The sequence below is a fragment of the Nerophis ophidion genome, linkage group LG14 (genome assembly GCF_033978795.1).
Source record: "Nerophis ophidion isolate RoL-2023_Sa linkage group LG14, RoL_Noph_v1.0, whole genome shotgun sequence".
Classification (NCBI taxonomy): domain Eukaryota; kingdom Metazoa; phylum Chordata; class Actinopteri; order Syngnathiformes; family Syngnathidae; genus Nerophis; species Nerophis ophidion.
In genome coordinates, this window is record NC_084624.1 from 13,901,110 (window position 1) to 13,925,686 (window position 24,577).

Consider the following 24,577-nt stretch of genomic DNA (forward strand, 5'->3'; position numbering starts at 1 on the left):
AAAAATAACCATCAGGATTGTTATAGGCACAAAGTTCAAAAGCCAGCATCTGTGATGGTATGGGGGTGCATTAGTGCCCAAGGCATGGGTAACTTACACATCTGTGAAGGCACCATTAATACTGAATGGTCCATACAGGTTTTGGAGCAACATATGTTGTCATCCAACCAACGTTATCATGGACGCCCCTGCTTATTTCAGCAAGACAATGCCAAGCCACGTGTTACAACAGCGTGGTTTCGTAGTAAAAGAGTGCCGGTACTTTCCTGGCCCGCCTGCAGTCCAGACCTGTCTCCAATCGAAAATATGTGGCGCATTATGCAGCGTAAAATACGACAGCGGAGACCCCGGACTGTTGAACGACTGAAGCTCTACATAAAACAAGAATGGGAAAGAATTCCACTTCCAAAGCTTCAATATTTAGTTTCCTCAGTTCCCAAACGTTTATTGAGTGTTGTTAAAAGAAAAGGTGATGTAACACAGTGGTGAACATGCCCTTTCCCAACTACTTTGGCACGTGTTGCAGCCATGAAATTCTAAGTTAATTATTATTTGCAAAAGAAAATCAAGTTTATGAGTTTGAACATCAAATATCTTGTCTTTGTAGTGCATTCAACTGAATATGGATTGAAAAGGATTTGCAAATCATTGAATTCCGTTTAGATTTACATCTAACACAATTTCCCAACTCATATGGAAACGGGGTTTATACATTATTACCGACCCTGAGCCGGATCTACTTAATTTAGGGCTGGGTCTTTTTTTAATATCTCGCTATTTTTTGGGCCATGTCACGATACACGATATATATCACAATATTTTGCCTTAGCCTTGAATGAACACTTGATACATATAATTACAGCAGAATGATTATTCTACGTGTTTTCATTAAAACATTCTTCTTCATACTGCATTAATATATGCTACTTTTAAACTTTCATGCAGAGAGGGAAATCCCAACTAAGTCAATTGACCAAATTGTATTTATTAAACAGTTATTAAGCAGTGGCACAAACATTCATGTAATTTCCAAAACAGAAAGTGCAAGATTGTCAAAGACATTTTCAAACAAGCTATAAGTGCACTTTTGTGCATGATGTCACAAAAGATTCTTCAAAAACTGTCAAATGAAAATGAGCTGCATAATAGGAAATCAAATAGTGTATGCCCTTCACTATGTTGTCGGTTCCTGCAGACGTTATCTCCTTTTGTTGTTAATTTTTTTTTTCATACAGTGATAATCTGTAAATTTTTGCTATGGCATTCTGTGGGTGTGGCACCGAACGGAGATGTTGACATGCAGAGTTTCAAGCACTCTTCATTCTCTAGTGAGTGACTTCTCAAATGATGCTACAAATTAGCAGTGCTGTTACTTTCTGTAGCAACGCTTTTGCCGCATAATTGTCCAACATATTCCCGTTTGAAGCCAAACCACCGCCGTGCTGTTTTTCTTAAGAATTAATTCTTCCTCCATTTGTTACCAGATTCGCACCTTCTCTCTCTCGTAATTCCACTCGCAACGAACCGTTAGCATCACAGCTAATGTTACCCATGTAACTACCTCTCTGCTCGGGAAGGTCGTATGACGTTGCACACGTGACGCATGTAAGAAGGTGCGCTAGTTTTATGTCTCTGTGGGAAGGAGAGACAAGAAAGAGTGGGAAACGTTTGAAGTGTAATGCCCACAGCTAAAAGCAACTGTGTCACAACATATACTCGAATATCACGATATATTCATTTTCTATATTGGCCAGAGACAAACCTGCGATATATCGAGTACGTCGATATATCGCCCAGCCCTAACTTACAAAGAGTTTTTCAAGCATGTTTTCCTCAATATAGGTCATAAAATCTCAGCTACAAGCTGTAATATCTTACTGAGATAATTTAGTACCAAAACCCTTAAAACAGGGGTCTCAACTCAATTTACTTGGGGGCCACTGGATGCAGAGTCTGGGTGAGACTGGGCTGCAAGAAAAAATGTCTTACAAAATATATTTTTAAATGTCTTTATCTTTATTTTCAACACCAAATATAATCAAAATATAAATGAACAAAATTAGGATTAAGAAATGTGAGGCAATGCAAATTAAAAAAAAATAAAAAATAACGGTTGGAATTGGTCCAGGTTATCGAGGAATGTTATTACTGACGGACAGCCAGGCTCGTTAGAAAACCCTCGTCTCCATGGCAACGTCTCTGTCGCTTTCACTCATTTGCCGCTTTTCCACTAACGCAGGGGTAGGCAACCCAGAACATTGAAAGAGCCATTTTGGACCCAAATAATAAAAATCGTCTCTGTTTGGAGCAAATGGGAGGGAGGGAGGAGGGGGTGGTTTCTCTGCTTGCATCATGCAAGTCACGTCAATGTTCGGCCCTCGAGAGCCACATACCACACCGTGATTGGTAGATTTCTACAGGTCCGCAAACAACGCTGTCAAGCGCCATTCATACAAAATTTACGGGCTGCACTATCATTAAACTTTCATATTAAGGTGGGGGCCGCAAAATAACGTCTCGTGGGCCGCAATTGGCCCGCGGGCCTCGTGTCTGAGACCCCTGCCTTAAAACAAGTAAGACAGTCCAACATAAAATCTGCTTAGTGAGAAGAATTATCTTATCGACAGAAAATAAGCAAATATCACCCTTATTTGAGATATTTCATCTTACTTAGATATCAGTTTTTGCAGTGGAGTCATTCAAAATTTTGGAAGGTAAAATTCCATGGCCAGACCTATTTTTTTTAAATTTGTGACGGGGATATGTTATTTTCTTTCTCCATCGTCTGTCATTGCTGCAATCTTCTCCTTCTGATGCAGCACAGCCATTGGTGTGGAACTGTGACAGTTTTTGCGCAGGTTTCAAACATGCTAAATAAAAATGTTTCACTCCGTTACATGGGTTTTTTTTCCCGATTGCTGCTTTTAATCACATAATCATTATTGGACTTAGACTTCCTTTTTATTGTCATTCAAATTTGAACTTTACAGTACAAATAAGAACGACATTTCGTTGCATTAGCTCTTGGTAGTGCAGGATAAAAAATAAAATAAAAAAGCAATAAGGTGCAGATATAAATAAATATATTACTATACAGATAAATACATTGCACTTTTTCATATGCATCCATGTTTATGGATGTAGGTTATATTGTCTTTTTTATTCCAGCGAGTTAATCCATTTTGGGGGGAGTTGAGGGGATAATTTAATTATGATGTGTTCAAGAGTCTTACGGCCTGAGGGAAGAAGCTGGTACAGAACCTGGAGGTTCTGCTACGGAGGCTGCGGAACCTCTTCCTAGAGTCCAGCAGTGAAAACAGTCCTTGGTGGGGGTGGGAGGAGTCTTTGCAGATTCTCTGAGCCCTGGTCAGGCAGCGGCTTTTTGCGATCTCCTGGATAGGAGGAAAAGGAGTCCTGATAATCTTTTCCGCCGTCCTCACCACTCTCTGGAGAGACTTCCAGTCTGGGGCATTGCAGGCTCCAGTCCAGACAGAGATGTTGTTGGTCAGCAGGCTCTCTATAGTGCCTCTGTAGAATGTGGTGAGAATGAGGGGAGGGAGGTGTGCTCTTTTCATCCGACGCAAAAAGTGCATACGCTGCTGAGCTCTTTATATTTATATTTATTCACGCTACAAAACTGTCTGATGGGGCGGAGTTTGGAAATATTTATTTTCAAGGAACACTCAAAGATCGGTCTGTGAAGCAAAATGTATGCGGAATTTTGACCAAAACACAACCATTACAGGTTATGCAGACCCCAAGGAAGTGTTTTAAATATAGATTACCGTATTTTTCGAATTATAAATCGCTCCGGAGTATAGGTCGCACCGGCCGAAAATGCATAATGAAGAAGGAAAAAAACATATATACGCCACACTGGAGTATAAATCTCATTTTTGGGGGAAATGTATTTAATAAAACCCAACACCAAGAATAGACATTTGAAAGGCAATTTAAAATAAATAAAGAATAGTGAACAACATGCTGAATAAGTGTACGTTATATGACGCATAAATAACCAACTGAGAAGGTGCCTGGTATGTTAACGTAACATATTATGGTAAGAGTCATTCAAATAACTATAACATATAGAACATGCTATACGTTTACCAAACAATCTGTCACTCCTAATCGATAAATCCCATGAAATCTTCTTCCTCGACGTCACTTCTAAACAACTCTGCCAACTCCAAAGTTATGCGCCGCTTCCTCTTGTCGTTTTCTGCTGCATATTTCACTACGTCCATCTTGTAATCTCCAGTACATGATTTCCTTTTCGGTGCCATTTTTTTTCAGCCCTTCTCAGTTTTTATAAGTTACCACCAACGATGAAATTATCTACTTTAATAGCTACGGCAGTAGCATATAGCATATAGCAGTTAGCATCCCATGACCCACAATGCACTTCTGCCATGACCCTCCCCCGCCAAATTCTTATTGGTTGACGTGTGTGTGACGATTGCTGACATTTTCTTTGTCTCTTCCGCGAATGGGATGAATAATATTATTTGATATTTTACGGTAATGTGTTAATAATTTCACACATAAGTCGCTCCGGAGTCTAAGTCGGCCAAACTCTGAAAAAAACTGCGACTTATAGTCCAAAAAATACAGTAGGCCTACTGAAATTAGATTTTCTTATTTAAACGGGGTTAGGAGATCCATTCTATGTGTCATACTTGATCATTTCGCGATATTGCCATATTTTTGCTGAAAGGATTTAGTACAGAACATCGACGATAAAGTTCGCAACTTTTGGTAGCTAATAAAAAAACCTTGCCTTTACCGGAAGTCGCAGACGATGACGTCCCAACTGTGAGGGCTGCTCACATCCTTACATTGTTTACAATGGGAGCCTCTAACAAAACGAGCTATTCGGACCGAGAAAACCACAATTTCCCCATTAATTTGATCGAGGCTAAAAGATTCGTGGCTGAGCATATTGATAGTGAAAGACTAGAAAAAAAAGAAAGAAAAAAAAAGGCGATTGCATTGTGAGCGATTCACATATTTTTAGACACATTTACTAAGATCATTCTGGGAAATCCCTTATCTTTCTATTGTGTCGCTAGTGTTTTAGTGAGATTAAATAGTACCTGATAGTCAGAGGGGTGTGTCCTCGGGTGTCTTGAGGCCAGTCTCTGAGGCAAGTCGACGGCAGCTGCATTGACGACGCAAGCTCAGTGGATCTCCGGTAAGAGGCGACTTTTTACCACAATTTTCTCACCGATACCTGCCAGTTGACATGTGGGTGGGAACCATGTTCGCTTGACCGCTCTGATCCATAGTAAAGCTTCACCTCTGGGAATTTTAAACAAGGAAACACTGTGTGTTTGTGTGGCTAGAGCAGGGGTGGGCAAACTTTTTGACCCGCGGGCCACAATGGGTCTTAAAATTTGACAGAGGGGCCGGGCCAGGTGCATTTGGAGGGAGTGTTTGGGCCGGATATACTAAAGCATTAAATGTAGTGTGTGCAAACCTCATAGCACAGTAAGAACACTACAACCCAATTTATTAACTGTCTTTCAAATGTGAAAAATAGCCCTTATCAGTTAATAAATTTGTCTCAAGGAATATGCAAGATATGGCATTTACATACTATTTCGCAGATACTGTGAGGAGCAAATGTAAATAGATTAAAATAACATACGCACTGTGATTTATTAAGATTGCGTCTGTTTTTAATAAGTTTCAATCGAAGGTGCAAAGTTAAAGAAATCAACATTTATTGAAAAATTTAATCACTTTCAACATTCAAAACATATTATTACACAACAAAATACTTCTTCAGTGAAGAAGTATTTTGTTGTCCACTCCTTATTAAACACTCGGCATTCGCTGTCCACTTTCCTTCTCTTTGGTCCGCTCATTTTTACAGAAGGGCTTAATGGTGACGTGAAACGAAGTGAAAATTAAAGTGAAATAAAGAGAAATACGCGCCACTCCAACAACGGTCAATGTGTTTTGAGTGTGCCATCTATTGGGGAAATGTGGGCATTGCAGGGAAAGGGGAAAAAAAGGAGGTTTTTACTATAATTTGGGCAAGTTCGGCGGGCCGGATTAAAAAGCCTAACGGGCCGTATGTGGCCCGCGGGCCGTAGTTTGCCCATGTCTGGGCTAGAGGCTAAAGCTTCCCACTTCCATCTTTCTACTTTGACTTCTCCATCATTAATTGAACAAATTGCAAAAGATTCAGCAACACAGATGTCCAGAATATTGCTTAATTGCGCAATGAAAAGAGACGACTTTTAGCCGCAAATGGTGCTGCGCTTAAATGTCCCCTCCAACACCAGACGTCACGCGTCATCATTCCGCGACGTTTTCAACAAGAAACTCCGCGGGAAATTTAAAATTGCAATTTAGTAAACTAAAAAGGCCGTATTGGCATGTGTTGCAATGTTAATATTTCATCATTGATCAGACTGGGTGGTCGGTAGTAGTGGGTTTCAGTAGGCCTTTAAATCTTATGCATACAGACATTACCATAGTACGTGTGTTCAGTGTAAATAACAATTAATATTGACAAACTATCTCCCTTGTATGACAGGGTCTGCAATGAGTCCAGTGTCAGTGAGCACAGCCCCAACACCACTGAAGAAGATTTGGACGAGTTCAACTCCAAGATCTTTGAAGGCACCACCCTCTTCTATGTCTCTGTCTTCCAGTACTTGACTGTTGCCATTGTCTTCTGCAAAGGAAAGCCTTTCAGACGGCCAAGCTATGAAAACAGTAAGACACACTTTATTTTTCACAATTCATATTTAAAATACAATGTTTTCAACATAGATTAAGCTTCCAGAATTGACTCAGTTTTCTCGAATAGGTTAAAAAAAAATCAGTAACAAGTGAAATGATTTATTCAAAGCATTTTGCCTTCTGTAATGATCATATATGGGAGGTCTGGGCAAATTAAGGCCCGGGGGCGGCATGTGGCCCGTTAAAGGCCTACTGAAACCCACTACTACCGACCACGCAGTCTGATAGTTTATATATCAATGATGAAATATTAACATTGCAAGAGTTTGTTGTTGAAAACGTCGCGGAATGATGACGCGTGCGCGTGACGTCTCGAGTTGAAGGGGACATATTAACGCAGCACCACTTGCGGCTAAAAGTCGTCTCTTTTCATCGCGCAATTACACAGTATTCTGGACATCTGTGTTGCTGAATCTTTTGCAATTTTTTCAATTAATAATAGAGAAGTCAAAGTAGAAAGATGGAGGTGGGAAGCTATAGCCTTTAGCCACACAAACACACGGTGTTTCCTTGTTTAAAATTCCCGGAGGTGAAGCTTTACTATGGATCAGAGCGGTCAAGCGAACATGGATCCCGACCACTTGTCAACCGGCAGGTTTCGGTGAGAAAATTGTGGTAAAAAGTCGCCTCTTACCGGAGATCAGCGGAACTTCTGTTGTGCTGCTGCTGTCGTGACTAATTCTTTCAGAGACTGGCCTCAAGACACCCGTGGGCACACCCCTCCGACTATCAGGTACTATTTAACTCACTAAAACACTAGCAACACAATAGAAAGATAAGGGATTTCCCAGAATTATCTTAGTAAATGTGTCTAAAAACATCTGAATCACTCACAATCTATGGTGGGTAGAGTAGCCAGAAATTGTACTCAAGTAAGAGTACTGTTACTTTAGAGATTTATTACTCAAGTAAAAGTAAGGAGTAGTCAGCCAAATATTTATTTGAGTAAAAGTAAAAAGTATGTTGTGAAAAAACTACTCAAGTACTGAGTAACTGATGAGTAACCTGTTCGTTTAATGATTACGGCAATAAATAATGCACAAAAACATAAAAATAGCAATGAGCAAATTCAGAGCCAGGAATATCTTTTAAGCAACTAAAACAATAATATGTATTAAATAATGATACATTAAAATAAAAAAAAAATAAGGCAAATTGAGCCACAATAACTTAACAGCACCATAGGCTCAGTAGGCATCCATTGATTGATTGATTGATTGAAACTTGTATTAGTAGATTGCACAGTACAGTACATATTCCCTACAATTGACCACTAAATGGTAACACCCCAATAAGCTTTTCAAACTTAATCAATTACTTAATAAATGACCAAGTCGAGGTGATCTACCTCACATATACATATACACACACACATCATATATATACATATACATACAATCAATCAATCAATCAATGTTTACTTATATAGCCCTAAATCACTAGTGTCTCAAAGGGCTGCACAAACCACTACGACATCCTCGGTAGGCCCACATAAGGGCAAGGAAAACTCACACCCAGTGGGACATCGGTGACAATAATGACCCAGTGGGACGTCGGTGACAATGATGACTATGAGAACATGATACTGTGATACTGATGATACTGATGACTATGAGAACAGATGAGAACATGATACTGTGAAAGATCAATCCATAATGGATCCAACACAGTCGCGAGAGTCCAGTCCAAAGCGGATCCAACACAGCAGCGAGAGTCCCGTTCACAGCGGAGCCAGTAGGAAACCATCCCAAGCGGAGGCTGATCAGCAGCGCAGAGATGTCCCCAGCCGATACACAGGCGAGCAGTACATGGCCACCGGATCGGACCGGACTCCCTCCACAAAGGAGAGTGGGACATAGAAGAAAAAGAAGAGAAACGGCAGATCAACTGGTCTAAAAAGGGAGTCTATTTAAAGGCTAGAGTATACAAATGAGTTTTAAGGTGAGACTTAAATGCTTCTACTGAGGTGGCATCTCGAACTGTTACCGGGAGGGCATTCCAGAGTACTGGAGCCCGAAATGAAAAAACTCTACAGCCCGCAGACTTTTTTTGGGCTTTGGGGATCACTAATAAGCCGGAGTCCTTTGAACGCAGATTTCTTGCCGGGACATATGGTACAATACAATCGGCAAGATAGGATGGAGCTAGACCGTGTAGTATTTTATACGTAAGTAGTAAAACCTTAAAGTCACATCTTAAGTGCACAGGAAGCCAGTGCAGGTGAGCCAGTACAGGCGTAATGTGATCAAACTTTCTTGTTCTTGTCAAAAGTCTAGCAGCCACATTTTGTACCAACTGTAATCTTTTAATGCTAGACATGGGGAGACCCGAAAATAATACGTTACAGTAGTCGAGGCGAGACGTAACAAACGCATGGATAATGATCTCAGCGTCTTTAGTGGACAGAATGGAGCGAATTTTAGCGATATTACGGAGATGAAAGAAGGCCGTTTTAGTAACGCTTTTAATGTGTGCCTCAAAGGAGAGAGTTGGGTTGAAGATAATACCCAGATTCTTTACCGTGTCGCCTTGTTTAATTGTTTGGTTGTCAAATGTTAGAGTTGTATTATTAAATAGAGTTCGGTGTCTAGCAGGACCGATAATCAGCATTTCCGTTTTTTTGGCATTAAGTTGCAAAAAGTTAGCGGACATCCATTGTTTAATTTCATTAAGACACGCCTCCAGCTGACTACAATCCGGCATGTTGGTCAGCTTTAGGGGCATGTAGAGTTGGGTGTCATCAGCATAACAGTGAAAGCTAACACCGTATTTGCGTATGATGTCACCTAGCGGCAGCATGTAGATGCTGAAGAGTGCAGGGACAAGGACCGAACCCTGGGGAACTCCACACGTTACCTTAACGTAGTCCGAGGTCACATTGTTATGGGAGACACACTGCATCCTATCAGTAAGATAAAAGTTAAACCAAGACAGGGCTAAGTCTGACATACCAATTCGTGTTTTGATACGTTCTAATAAAATATTATGATCGACGGTATCGAAAGCAGCGCTAAGATCGAGGAGCAGCAACATAGATGACGCATCAGAATCCATCGTTAGCAATAGATCATTAGTCATTTTTGCGAGGGCTGTCTCCGTCGAGTGATTTGCCCTGAAACCGGATTGAAAGGTTTCACATAGATTGTTAGACGCTAAGTGTTCATTTAACTGCTCCGCAACAATTTTTTCGAGGATTTTTGAAATAAAGGGAAGGTGAGACACCGGTCGGTAGTTTACCATGAGGTCAGGATCGAGGTTAGGTCTTTTAAGAAGAGGATGAATAACCGCTTTTTTGAATGCTAGGGGAACAGTGCCCGAGGAAAGTGATAAGTTTATAATATTTAGCACTGATGGACCTAATAATACAAAGAGCTCCTTGATCAGTTTCCCAGGAAGAGGGTCAAGTAAACATGTTGTTTGTTTTATTCCATTTACACGTTGTAACAATTCCTCTAATGTTATTTCCTCAAAACGAGAGAAACTATTTTGGAGGGCAGTATCCGCCGTATATACAATCGTGTCAGTGTTAATAGAACCCCGTTGTAGCTGGGACGCATTGTCTTTAATCTCCTTTCTAATGACTTCAATTTTCTTACTAAAGAATTGCATAAAGTCATCAGCTGAGTGGGTGGAGCTACTGGAAGGAGTCCCTTGTTGGGTTAGCGATGCTACCGTACTAAACAAAAATTTAGGATCGTTTTTATTACGGTGGATGAGATTTGAGTAATATTTAGCTTTAGCTAAGGTAAGCATGCGTTTATAAGTTATTAAACCATCACTCCATGCTTGATGGTGCACCTCAAGTTTAGTCATGCGCCATTTGCGTTCCAGCTTTCTGCATAATAATTTCTGAGCTCTAGTTTCTTCTGTAAACCACGGGGTGCGCTTTTTTGGAGCCTTTTTTAACTTTAGCGGTGCTATGTTATCAATGGTTTCGCGCAGGGCGTCATTAAAGTTGTTAGTGAGGTTATCAATAGAGCCCACATATTTTGGGAATGGTGCCATTACCGAGGGCAGTAGGTCAGCAAGAGTTGTCGTTGTGGCCGTATTAATGTTGCGGCTGCTATAGCAGTTATTATTATTATTAGTTTGACGAACATGCGTCTGAACCTCGAATTTTATAAGGTAATGATCGGACAATACTTTAGTATACGGGAGTATCGTAACTTTGGAAGCGGTGATACCCCTGACAAGCACTAGGTCTATCGTATTACCGTTGCGATGCGTGGGTTCATTTATTATTTGTGTGAGACCACAGCTATCAATTATAGTCTGGAGCGCTACGCACAGTGGGTCCGATGGGGTATTCATATGGATATTAAAGTCCCCCATTATGATTATATTATCGGCGTGTGTCACTAGATCAGCAACGAACTCTGAGAATTCATTGATAAAGTCCGAATAGGGCCCTGGGGGGCGGTAGATAACAGCCAGGTGTAGAGGCAGCGGTGTGACAGACCTCATAGTAAGCACCTCAAACGATTTATATTTATTATTTATGTTAGGACTAAGGTTAAAGTTTTCGTTGTATATTAGTGCGACCCCCCCACCCCTTTTAAGCGGACGGGCAATATGCGCATGTGTAAAGTTAGGAGGACATGCCTCATTTAGCGCAAAAAAGTCGTTTGGTTTAAGCCAGGTTTCACTGAGACCGATGACGTTAAGATTGTTGTCTCTGATGATATCATTAACTAACAACGTTTTGGGAGACAATGATCTTATGTTTAAAAAACCTATATTATAGGTAGTGGGCTGTTTTAGGGAATTTTTGATCAAATTATCCGTAGTAGCAATATTAATAATGTTGTGTTTATTATGCCCAGTGCATTCAGTATAATTACGACCATATCTAGGAATTGATACGACGGGAATGTTCCGATTGTTTGATTGTTGCTTTGATAAACTGCACGCATCATGGTTAGCCTCCTCAGTAATGGGGATTTTCCGATTGTTTGTTTGTTGCTTTGATAAACTGCACGCATCATAGTTAGCCACCTCAGTAACGGGGATTTTTCGATTGTTTATTTGTTGCTTTGATAAACTGCACGCATCATAGTTTGCCACCTCGGTAAAACACATGTCCAACTCTGAAACACTCAAAGCAGAAAAAACTTGTTCTAATTTAACAGACTCCTTACCCAGACCAGTAGTCTCGCATCTTTCATCTAAATCCGTCTGCAGGATGGAGGGAAGTGGTGTTCTGTGGGGATTAGCCTTCTGCTTTGTTTTAAGCCCCGCTCGGCATCCGCGTTTCCGATCACATACACACATATATATACATACATTAATATATACAGTATATAATTTATATTTATTTATTTTGCCGTTTTTGTTGACATGTTAAAGGTGTTTTAATGAATATACATGCATGTTTAACATATAGATTCCTATATTTCATGAAGACAAGAATATAAGTTGGTGTATTTCCTGATTCTGATGACTTGCGTTGATTGGAATCAGACAGTATAGTGTTGATAACGTCCACGTTTTCAAATGGAGGAGAAAAAAAGTTCCTCCTTTCTGTCTAATACCACATGAAAGTCGTTGGTTTTTGGCATGTTATTTGTCCAGCTTCCATATTCGTTTTTATACACTTTACACTTTAAGAAATACATTGGCGGCAAACTCTGTAGCTTGCTAGCTTGTTTGCGCTGGCTTTCGGAGACTCTTATTTTGTTAGCGCAGGCGCGATGGAGCGGCACTTTTATTGTGAAGACAGGAACTGTGCGATCAGTCTGTAGGGTTTTGACGGGAAGTACGGTTGAAATAAAAAGTGTCTTTTTTCCTTTACACTTTTGATTGATTGATTGAAACTTGTATTAGTAGATTGCACAGTACAGTACACATTCCGTACAATTGACCACTAAATGGTAACACTCGAATAGGTTTTTCAACATTCTACGTGTGACAGTCATGTGACCGCCTGGCTCTGTTTGACTGCATTTGATTGGTGAAACGCAGGCATGCGTGGATCCTATTTTGAATGTGTGTTTGACAAAATCAAAACAAACAAAGCGTACATTAACAGATCGATAAAAATCAGTAGTGAGTAACGAGCTGAATGTAGATAAATGGAGCGGAGTAAAAGTGGCGTTTCTCCTCTATAAATATACTCAAGTAAAAGTAAAAAATATGTTGCATAAAAACTACTCTTAGAAGTACAATTTATCCCAGAAGTTATTCAAGTAGATGTAACGGAGAAAATGTAGCGCGTTACTACCCACCTCTGCTCACAATGCAATCGCCTTTTTTTTAAAAACTTTATTTATTAATTTTTTTCTAGTCCTTCGCTATCAATATCCTCAGCCACGAATCTTTCATCCCCACTCAAATTAATGGGGAAATTGTCGTTTTCTCGGTCCGATTATTTCTTTTTGTTGGAGGCTCCCATTATAAACAATGTGAGGATTTGAGGAGCCCTCACACTTGTGACGTCATCGTGTGGTACTTCCGGTACAGGCAAGGCTTTTTTATTAGCGACCAAAAGTTGCGAACTTTATCGTCGATGTTCTGTACTAAATCCTTTCAGCAAAAATATGGCAATATCGCGAAATGATCAAGTATGACACATAGAATGGACCTGCTATTCCCGTTTGAATAAGAAAATCTCATTTCAGTAAGCCTTTAAACTTTTCAATCTGGCCCGCCAAAATATTTTTTTTTACATCTTTAAGATGGAAACTGTAAATCTTTAAGACGGAAACTGTAGCTGCCATTATGATGTGTATTGGGCGTGCGTGCGAGAGGCCGCATGCTTGTTGCCACGTGTAAAAGGCAGGTCTTGAGGCAGCAAGTACCTCTGCCTCAGGGTAGGGGGCGATATATTGTCAACCTGCAGTTCAATGCCTCAGCAGTACTTTGACTCGCCACAATGGGAGAAGCGGGGAAGCTCAAGCTAGCAGATACAGGTCTCTTCAGCAGAAGCCAGCATTTCTTTCTTTTCAACTATATTTATAACAAACATGGCATTTTTATTAGAGTAAGCCAGCGTTTGTGGGTGTTTTTTTGTCGGATGCAAAAATATTGTTTAATTTATGGAAAGAAATTTTATTAAATTAATGTTTCTGCCAATATGGAGGATTGTATACTGTATCCAAGATGAAATATTTCTCTAAACTGGACTTTAGGACAAAATGAATGCGATCATACAAAGTACATTTTCATGGAGGATAGCTATTGCTGCCTCAGAAACAGTGGGGCAAAAAAGTAGCCAGCCACCGATTGTGCAAGTTTTCCCACTTAAAATGATGACAGAGGTCTGTAATTTTCATCATAGGTACACTTCAACTGTGACAGACAGAATGTGAAAAAAAAATTCCAGGAATCCACATTGTAGGAATTTCAAAGAATTTATTTGTAAATTACGGTGAAATATAAGTATTTGATCAACCATTCAAAGCTCTCACTGATGGAAAGAGGTTTTGGCTCAAAATCTCACGATACATGGCCCCATTCATTCTTTCCTTAACACGGATCAACCGTCCTGTCCCCTTAGCAGAAAAACAGCCCCAAAGCATGATGTTTCCACCCCCATGCTTCACAGTAGGTATGGTGTTCTTGGGATGCAACTCAGTATTCTTCTTCCTCCAAACACGACGAGTTGAGTTTATACCAAAATGGATACATGGATGATACAGCAGAGGATTGGGAGAATGTCATGTGGTCAGATGAAACCAAAATAGAACTTTTTGGTATAAACTCAACTCGTCGTGTTTGGTGTTTAAAATTTCTACAATGTGAATTCCTGGATTTTTTTTTCACTTTCTGTCCCTCACAGTTGAAGTGTACCTATGATGAAAATTACAGACCTCTGTCATCATTTTAAGTGGGAGAACTTGCACAATCGGTGGCTGACTAAATACTTTTTTGCCCCACTGTATACTGTTAAACTGTAGGTATGTTAGATATAATTATTGAATATGATTAAAATCAACAGTAAAATTGGGTTGGGCGGGGTTTGGTGTTAGGGGAGGTGTATATTGTAGCGTCTCGGAAGAGTTAGTGCTGCAAGGGTTCCTGGGTATTTGTTCTGTTGTGTTTATGTTGTGTTACGGAGCGGACGTTCTCCAGAAATGTGTTCGTCATTCTTGCTTGGTGTGGGTTGACAGTGTGGCGCATATTAGTAACAGTGTTAAAGTTGTTCATATTAGTAAGTGTTAAAGTTGTTTATACGGCCACCCTCAGTGTGACCTGTATGGCTGTTGACCAAGTATGCCTTGCATTCACTTATGTGTGTGTTAAAGCCGCATATACTATGTGAGAGGGCCAGCACGGTGTTTGTATGGAGGAAATGCGGTCGTGACGACAGGTTGTAGAGGACGCTAAAGCAGGGGCCTTTTGTGAGAAATTCGGGAGAATGGTCGCCCCGGGAGATTTTTGTGAGGGGCACTGAAATTCGGGAGTCTCCCTGGAAAATCAGGAGGTTTGGCAAGTATGGCTATTCATAACTGGCAACCTGGAAGTGACACACTCACAGACTTTCTTATTGGTTAAATGGTGGAGGGCGAGACATCTATCAATCAATCAATCAATGTTCATTTATATAGCCCTAAATCACTAGTGTCTCAAAGGGCTGCACAAACCACAACACAAACCACTACGACATCCTCGGTAAGTCCACATAAGGGCAAGGAAAACTCACACCCAGTGGGACGTCGGTGACAAATGAAAACAAGAATTCGGGGCTGTAAATCTAATTTTAAAATGAACATATCCCGGCTGAAAGACTGTTATCAGTTATAGAGGTATTCGAAAAGAACATGATTTATTAATGCCTTTTGACACACATCGGGGTAATTTAATGATGACTTGACATGAGATTATTACGTATGGCTCCTTTAAAGAAGTACTGAAATGAGAGTTTCTTATTCAAACGGGGATAGCAGGTCCATTCTATGTTTCATACTTGATCATTTCACGATATTGCCATATTTTTGCTGAAAGGATTTAGTAGAGAACATCGGCGATAAAGTTTGCAAATTTTGGTGCTGATAAAAAAGTCTTGCCTTTACCGGAAGTTGCAGACGATGACGTCACAAGGGTGAGGGCCGAGAAAACGACAATTTCCCCATTAATTTGAGCGAGGATGAAAGATTTGTGGATGATGATATTGATAGCGAATGACTAGAGAATAAAAAATTTTAAAAAAGTAAAAATTTAAAAAAAAGGAGATTGCATTGGGACGGATTCAGATGTTTTCAGACACATTTACTAGGATAATCCCTTATCTTTCTATTGTGTTGCTAGTGTTTTAGTGAGATTAAATATTACCTGATAGTCGGAGGGGTGTGTCCATGGGTGTCTTGAGGCCAGTCTCTGAGGGAAGTCGATGGCAGATACTGTACAAGGACGGCACAAACTCCACAGATCTCCGGTAAGAGGCGACTTTTTACCACAAGTAGTGGGTTTCAGTAGGGCTTTAAAGACCCCTTATTCAATTTGTTCACAGTCACATTTTTTTCAAATCAGAAAAAATATTGCAAGGACACCACTGTTTGGGGCTCTGTGATGAGGTGGCGACTTGTTTAGGGCATACCCTGCCTTCCGCCCGAATGCAGCTGAGATAGGCTCCAGCATCCCCCGCGACCCCGAAAGGGACAAGCTTTAGAAAACGGATGGATGGATGGACCACTGTTTGGCTCATGTTACCTTCAGTGGTTCAGCAGAACATTTATATTTCTTACTATAATTGTAATGCTTTTCACAACTACTAATTGTATTGAAAAAAACAACAACAGTGTCCCGAATTATTTGTTTGGCGCTCACTGCTGTCCTGTCAACACACACCTAGAGTGAGTGCACAAAAACAAAAGCAGGTCTAGAATAGCAAAGAACAATTTTCAGTTATGTTGTTATGATAAAGTACATAAACAATTAATCAATTTTTTAGCACGCCATTATGTCCTAAAAGCTGTACGTGGGCGGGATTTAATGCTTAAAACATATTTGGAAAATGTATGCCCTCTTAGGCCATACTTTGCCCGGGAGACTCCCGAATTTCAGTGCGCCTCCCGAATTTCTCCCGATTTCCAACCGGACAACAATATTGGGGGCGTGTCTTAAAAGGCACTGCCTTTTAACGTCCTCTCTCACCTAAAAAGGTGACTATTATATATGTCTCCGTTATCCATAGGTTTATCCATAACCCATAAAGTAGGCAGGCACAAAGCTATTTCTCAGCGTTGTTTATTCCAGCCGGCACGCTAATACGCTGAAACAGAACATCCGGATTCCCATCATGCATTGCTTCAAAACTACGGCAAGTAGTGTGGTGGATTGTGCCAAGCTTAAACAGCACACAAAGTGGTTTTAGTACAAAAGTTTTATTTACCCATATTCAAAAGTACAAGTTGGATTGAATTGCCAATGCAAACAGACAGCATCCTTCGAAGGATCCAGAATCAAGCAAAATCATATCAAATATTGGTCTACTGGCTTTTTATGTTTCCCTCATGTGTCAAGGTCTCGTTGTTTTGCAACTGCTTGCTCCACAACAACCTTGGATCCCTTAGTCATAACAAACAATCAAAACATTTTGTAGAATGGTTAGAGCGACCACAAATTCAACTTTGCCCTACATATGCTCCTCCAGTGACTCAGATGCTTTTAGATAGACTTTATTTTTGGACTAAAACAGACACAAAATATGGTATAAAGGTAAAAAATTCCACTACAGTAGTAATGTCCAAAACCATAACAGAGACAAAGCAGAAGAACGAAGAAGAGACATGGCGACGACAAGTAAGAAAACTAAGCTTGCAAGTTCCCAAATGATTGGAAAACAAATTATTTCATTTCATCCAGGACAGCTGGTGGGTAGAACTGGTGGACCCAAATGCAGAAAAGACAAGCTGAATTAGAGTTCAAGGGTTATTATTAATAAAAACCTGAGGGAAAGGAGGGAGCTTGTAGTCCTTGGCTTTGCAGTCCAGGAGAGCACACTGAGGCTAGCAGCCAGAGGAAAAAACAGGGGTAAGACAAGCAGCCCAAAAAACACAAAAATGGCAGGTTCGCAAGATTTTCAAAAGTGCTAGAATTCTAGGACAAACTTGGCGAGAAGCGTTACCACGTGTAGAAAGGTGAAACGATCTGGCGATCGCGCCGAGTGAGGTCCAAACATTTGTGGGCTGCAGGTGATGACTTGATGGCAGGCAGGTGAGTGATTAGGGTGCTGGGATCAGCTGTGCCAGGCTGAGAGCTGGAGCCAAGTCTACCCCCAAAACACGCCCACTCTCCCAGAGACAAACAGAAAGACAGACTGTGACAGCTCGAAGGGGAAGGGGTACGCTGCCTGCAAATTTTGTCTCCATTGAACACAGATCATTTATATATATATATATATATATATATATATATATATATATATATATATAGGCACATATAGAACGAGGAATGACAATTCAACCCTAAACTCGCTCCTTTCCTGCAAATCAAATGTCACAGATGAGTAGTGTCATGTGTGTAGATGTGTAAATAAATGAACACTGAAATTCAAGTATTTCTTATATATATATATATATATATATATATATATATATATATATATATATATATATATACCGTATTTCCTTGAATTGCCGCAGAGCATATAGTATGCGCCTGCCTTGAATTACTGCCGAGTCAAACTCGCTTCCCAAAATGATTAGCGCATGCTTAGTATTACCGCCTGGTCAAACTCGTGACGTCACGAGTGACACTTCCCCTGTCATCATTTTCAAAATGGAGCAGGCTGATTTCAATACCGGTAATTTGAAATCGCATAAAGGGAAGAAGATTAAGAGCTATTCAGTAGGATTTAATGTCCAAGCTTACATCACACTCAAATTTTTATTGCATGCATTTGGTAAGTGCCGGAGTGAGAAGAGGTTTTAAAATAATTAGCGCATGCTTACTTTTACCGCATGCCTTTGGTAAGCGCAGGAGTGAGAAGAGGTTTTAAATTAATTAGCTTCCCGGCGGCATTTATATATATATATATATATATATATATATATATATATATATATATATATATATAGAAATACTTGAAAATATATACACCCTGCCCCCCAAATTCGGAGGTCTCAAGGTTGGCAAGCTGAATTTCCCTCAGGGATCAATAAAATACTTTCCCTTCTATTCTATTCTATTCTATTCTATGTCTTAGACATCTGTGTAAAAATTTAAAGTAGCCAATTTAATATGTCTCTTATTCGAAATTCAATTCCTGAACTCATGTCATTTGTGTATGATATTGTATGTGTGATGCACCTGTAGCATACATCTTCGCACCAGGTTGTGGTAAATTATGACGTTAAATCCAAGCAATCAAACATATGTATGTAGTTTATTCTATATATTCCCCAAATTAATGTCTTAACTGTCATGGCGTGGACTATGGTGTGGTTTGTTTTCCCGTGGTGCAAATCGACTGGACCGGACATGGCGTGAAAGTACTGACATCTGTTAATGAATCACTCAAAAATTACCAAACACAAAGCGCTCTCAGTGGAGGTACAAAACTTGTCTATGAAAACAAAATCTATTACTATAACGTAAACTATGGACATAAAACATAACTTGAATAACAAAAACTTACGTGGAACGAGAAAAGAGCATGGATCATCAGCATGGATAACAAGGGTGTTTAGAGGGTGATGTCGCTAGGCTGACTGCCTGGCAGCTACAGGCTTAAATAGGGCAGTGGTGATTAACAGGTCCAAGTGAATCAGGTGCGTGACATGAAAGGTGAAAACTAATGAGTTGTCATCGTGACAAAAACAAACAAGAATGCACAATGAGTCCAACACCAAACAGAACGTGACCGCAAAACATTTCATTAACCCCCTGCATGACGTCAACTTTGTTTGTTGCTGATACGTATTTTTGGTTAATTGACGCAATCTGACCGGTACACTATTTGTCAGAATTTCAGTTTGGATTTGGCTTTTCAGCATTCACGTTGATTTTTTTTCCTCCCCAAAATATGCATATAATTGTTATTATTGACTGGATATATGTGTGCCATAACATCTAGTCTTGTTTCATTAACATCTTCACTTCTCTGTTTTGACTTTCAGGGCCGTTTGTTTTGTCCTGCTTTGTTTTGTCTGCTTTTTTCTTGATCATCATGCTGTTTCCCTTTCCCGCCGTGGACTACCAACTGATGGTGAGTCTATCGTCTTGGTACAAAATGCATAGAATTTAATGCTGGGTTGAATGTTTTGGGGCAGGGGTCGGCAAGCCGCGGCTCCGGAGCCGCATGGGGTTCTTTGATCACTCTGATGTGGCTCAGCTGCATACTTGCCGACCCCAACGATTCTTCCGGGAGGTTTTCGGATTTCAGTGCCTCTCCCAGAAATATCCCGGAGCTCACATTCTCCGGTTGTCACCCGCACAACACCATTAAAGCCGTGCCGTGATGGCAATTATTTTAACTTCCTCTACATGATGTCATCGCGCCCGCTTTCACGCCATGCTATCTGCGTGCCATTACTGTCACATGTAACATGCGACCCCTGCTAACACACATACTTGACTGCAAAGCATACTTGGTCAACAACCACACAGGCTACACTGATGGTTGAAATATAAACAACTTTAAAACTCTTACTAATATGCGCCACACTGTGAACCCACACCAAACAAGAATGACAAACACATTTCGGGAGAACATCTGCACTGTAACACAACGTAAACACAACAGAACAAATACCCAGAATCCCATGCATCCCTAACTCTTCCGGGCTTCATTATACATTAGCCACTTCGTCCAGCTCTTCCAGGGGGATCCCGAGGCGTTCCCAGGCCAGCTGGAAGACATAGTCTTCCCAACGTGTCCTGGGTCTTCCCCGTAGCCTCTTACCAGTCGGACGTGCCCTAAACACCTCCCTAGGGAGGCGTTCGGATGACCAGTTGCCCAAACCACCTCATTTGGCTCCTCTCAATGTGAAAGAGCAGCAGTTTTACTTTGAGCTCCCCTCGGATGGCAGAGCTTCTCACCCTATGTCTAAGGGAGAGCCCCTAACTCATTAAGCCGCTTGTACCCGTGATCTTGTCCTTTTGGTCATAACCCAAAGCTCATGACCATAGGAGAGGATGGGAACGTAGATCGACCGGTAAAATTGAGAGCTTTGCCTTCCGGCTCAGCTCCTTCTTCACCACAACGGATCAATACGGCGTCCACATTACTGAAGACGCCGCACCGATCCGCCTGTCGATCTCACGATCCAGTCTTCCAAGACTCCGAAGTACTTGAACTCCTCCACTTGGGACAGGGTCTCCTCCCCAACCCGGAGAGTTGACAGGTTGTGTGACATAAACAAATAGATTTATTTCAGAAATCGACTTTTAAAAGGCACAAAATTTGTTTCCTTCCCTAACCTGACACCTTTCCTTCCCTCAGATCTCTTGTATTCCCTACGAATGGCGCATTACAATCCTCATCATGGCTGTGGGACATGTTGTTGTCTCTGTCACGCTGGAGGTACCCTCGCATCCTCATATCTCCCCTTTAATGGTTCTAGCACATTTTATTTTGAGAAATATACAAACCCCCGTTTCCATATGAGTTGGGAAATTGTGTTAGATGTAAATATTAGATTAGATAGATTAGATAGTACTTTATTTATTCCGTCAGGAGAGTTCCTTCAGGAAAATTACAATTTTCAGCACAATCCCATTCAAGATCAGACAAACATTAAAGGGAGACAGAACAGGATCGCTGACGGGTCTGACGGCTTCCAGCGCCCCTTACAAAAAAAGATGGGATACAGGTAAACAAGGGGGGGAGAAAAAAATAGAAGATACAATAAAAAAAATCGGTCTTAGCCTGGGCCCTGGAGAGGGGGTGCAGACTGAGGCCAGGGGAAAAAAACAACAACTCATAGCCATAGTACACATCCCTCTTACATGTGTGTAAGAGGGAAACATCAAACATCAAAGAACAAATAGGACATTAAATACATTAAAGCAGCAGATACAACCAGACACTTCTACATAGAGTTATGAATAAAAAGTAAAAGAAACATATCCACTGTGGTGGCCTCTGCGGTGTTCCACGCCATCGTCCGCTGGGGAGGAGGGAGCATGGCCAGAGACAGGAGCAGACCCAACAAAGCAACCAGGACAGCCGACTCCACTCTCGTCCAGTGTTCAGTCCGCATGGATGAGCGAGGATACGTCCAAGGTGACTGAGGTGTCCGACACCTGCTCACCCAGCCAAGACACCGCGAAGCCTCTCCGTCCCAGCGCTCAGTGCCAGCTCCGCAGCCCTGTCCCCTCATCCTCATCTCCTCCAGTCCCTCCAAACAGACTCCGGTGTGGCAGAGACCCAGCAGCTGGTCTCCATGGCCAAAAGGCTCCCGGGAGGCAGATCCAGAAGTCCACAAAAAAAGCACCACAGAGGTCACGAAAGTGACACCCCTTGTCACACAGTCCCAAAGGGTCCCGGACCAAAAGGCAAAAAAATATAATAACACATGAAAACAAGAGGGAAACACAAAAGGATGATACAAGAGCACAGAGCTCCTGCCTACAGCAGCCACTACAGCAGCGCCATCTTGGAAAAAAAAAATCTATATATATATATATATAAAAAGAATACAATTATTTGCAAATCATTTTCAACCCATATTCAGTTGAATGTTAAAAACTGATAAACATATTTTTTTTTGCATATGATCATTAACTTTAGAATTTAATGCCAGCAACATGTGACAAAGAAGTTGAGAAAGGTGGCAATAAATACTGATAAAGTTGAGGAACGCTCATTAAACACTTATTTGGAACATCCCACAGGTGTGCAGGCTAATTGGGAACAGGTGGGTGCCATGATTGGGTATAAAAACAGCTTCCCAAAAAAATGCTCAGTCTTTCACAAGAAAGGATGGGGCGAGGTACACCCCTTTGTCCACAACTGCGTGAGCAAATAGTCAAACAGTTTAAGAACAATGTTTCTCAAAGTGCAATTGCAAGAAATTTAGGGATTTCAACATCTACGGTCCATAATATAATCAAAAGGTTCAGAGAATCTGGATAAACCAACATTGAATGACCGTGACCTTCGATCCCTCAGACGGCACTGTTTCAAAAACCGACATCAATCTCTAAAGGATATCACCACATGGGCTCAGGAACACTTTAGAAAACCAATGTCACTAAATACAGTTCGTCGCTACATCTGTAAGTGCAAGTTAAAGCTCTACTATGCAAAGCGAAAGCCATTTATCAACAACATCCAGAAACGCCGCCGGCTTCTCTGGGCCCGAGATCATCTAAGATGGACTGATGCAAAGTGGAAAAGTGTTCTGTGGTCTGACGAGTCCACATTTCAAATTGTTTGGAATATGGAAACGGGGTTTGTACTTATCTGCTCATCATCATCATTTTGGAATGAATCACATGTTCAAGAACGTCTTTAATGTACATTTTGTCTGGCTACATTTCAATCAGGAGTAGCTTATAGTGATTCCCTATGTTCAATTTATAACAGATTTTGATCCATGACAATTTATGGAGGATTGTTAAAGCCAAACTAAGTGCAAAGCGCACCACCACAACACCCCCTGCTGACACCGAACAGGTTGGTGTTATTTTGATTTCTCTTGATGTGTATTTCTGGTCTTGTCATCCTCATCCGGACAGGAGGGTGACCCATAGGTGGGCCTTTTATTAATATCTTGATATTTTTGGGCCATGTCACGATACACGATATATATCTCGATATTTTGCCTTAGCCTTGAATGAACACTTGATGCATATAATCACATCAGTATGATGATTCTATGTGTCTACATTAAAACATTCTTCTTCATACTGCATTAATATATGCTACTTTTAAACGTTTATGCAGAGAGGGAAACCACAACTAAGTCAATTTAGCAAAAGTGTATTTATTAAACAGTTATTAAACAGTGGCACAAACATTCATGTCATTTCCAAAACAGAAAGTGCAAGATTGTCAGAGACATTTTAAAACAAGCTATGAGTGCACTTTTGTGCATGATGTCACCAAGATGACATATCAAAACAACACTAAATTAAAGTGCACTCTTTGTACAGAACGCCACCACAATAGTCAAAAACAAGTAAAGTGCACTTTTGTGCATGATGTCACACAAGATATTTCAATAACGGTTCTACAATATTCTAAAGCACAGGTGTCAAACTCAAGGCTGGCCAGCCTATTAATTTTATCTGGACCTTAAAAGCCTGGAAATAATATGTATCAATAAAGTAGTGTCACTTTTTTTTAACTAAATATATTCTTTGTAATTTGTTAGAAAAAAACAAATACATGTACTCCATGTAATCGCAAAGTACATTAACTTAAAGGCCTACTGAAACCCACTACTACCGACCACGCAGTCTGATAGTTTATATATCAATGATGAAATATTAACATTGCAACACATGCCAATACGGCCTTTTTAGTTTATTAAATTGCAATTTTAAATTTCCCGCGAAGTGTCCTGTTGAAAACGTCGTGGTATGATGACGCGTGCGTTTGACGTCTCGGGTTGTAGCGGACATTTTTTTCCAGCCCGATCCCATCTATAAGTAGTCTGCTTTAATCGCATAATTACCCAGTATTCTGGACATCTGTGTTGCTGAAACTTTTGCAATTTGTTCAATTAATAATGGAGACGTCAAAGAAGAAAGATGTAGGTGGGAAGCAGTGTATCGCGGCTGCCTTTAGCCACACAAACACAGCCGGTGTTTCCTTGTTTAAAATTTCCCGAAGGTGAAGCTTTACTATGGAACAGAGCGGTCAAGCGAACATGGTTCCATACCACATGTCAACCGGCAGGTTTCGGTGAGAAAATTGTGGTAATAAGTTGGC

General features: G+C 40.7%; 1 protein-coding gene across 1 annotated transcript in view; it reads left to right on the plus strand.

Annotated features, from left to right (window-relative positions):
• The window catches only part of LOC133568157 (polyamine-transporting ATPase 13A3-like), a 123,518-nt gene that overhangs the window by 93,870 nt on the left and 5,071 nt on the right, over window positions 1-24,577 (plus strand). The window contains exons 28-31 of the mRNA XM_061919899.1: window positions 6,548-6,729; window positions 19,815-19,903; window positions 21,140-21,220; window positions 23,228-23,317. Of these exons, the coding sequence (XP_061775883.1) occupies window positions 6,548-6,729; window positions 19,815-19,903; window positions 21,140-21,220; window positions 23,228-23,317 (442 nt within the window). The remainder of the gene's footprint in view (window positions 1-6,547; window positions 6,730-19,814; window positions 19,904-21,139; window positions 21,221-23,227; window positions 23,318-24,577) is intronic.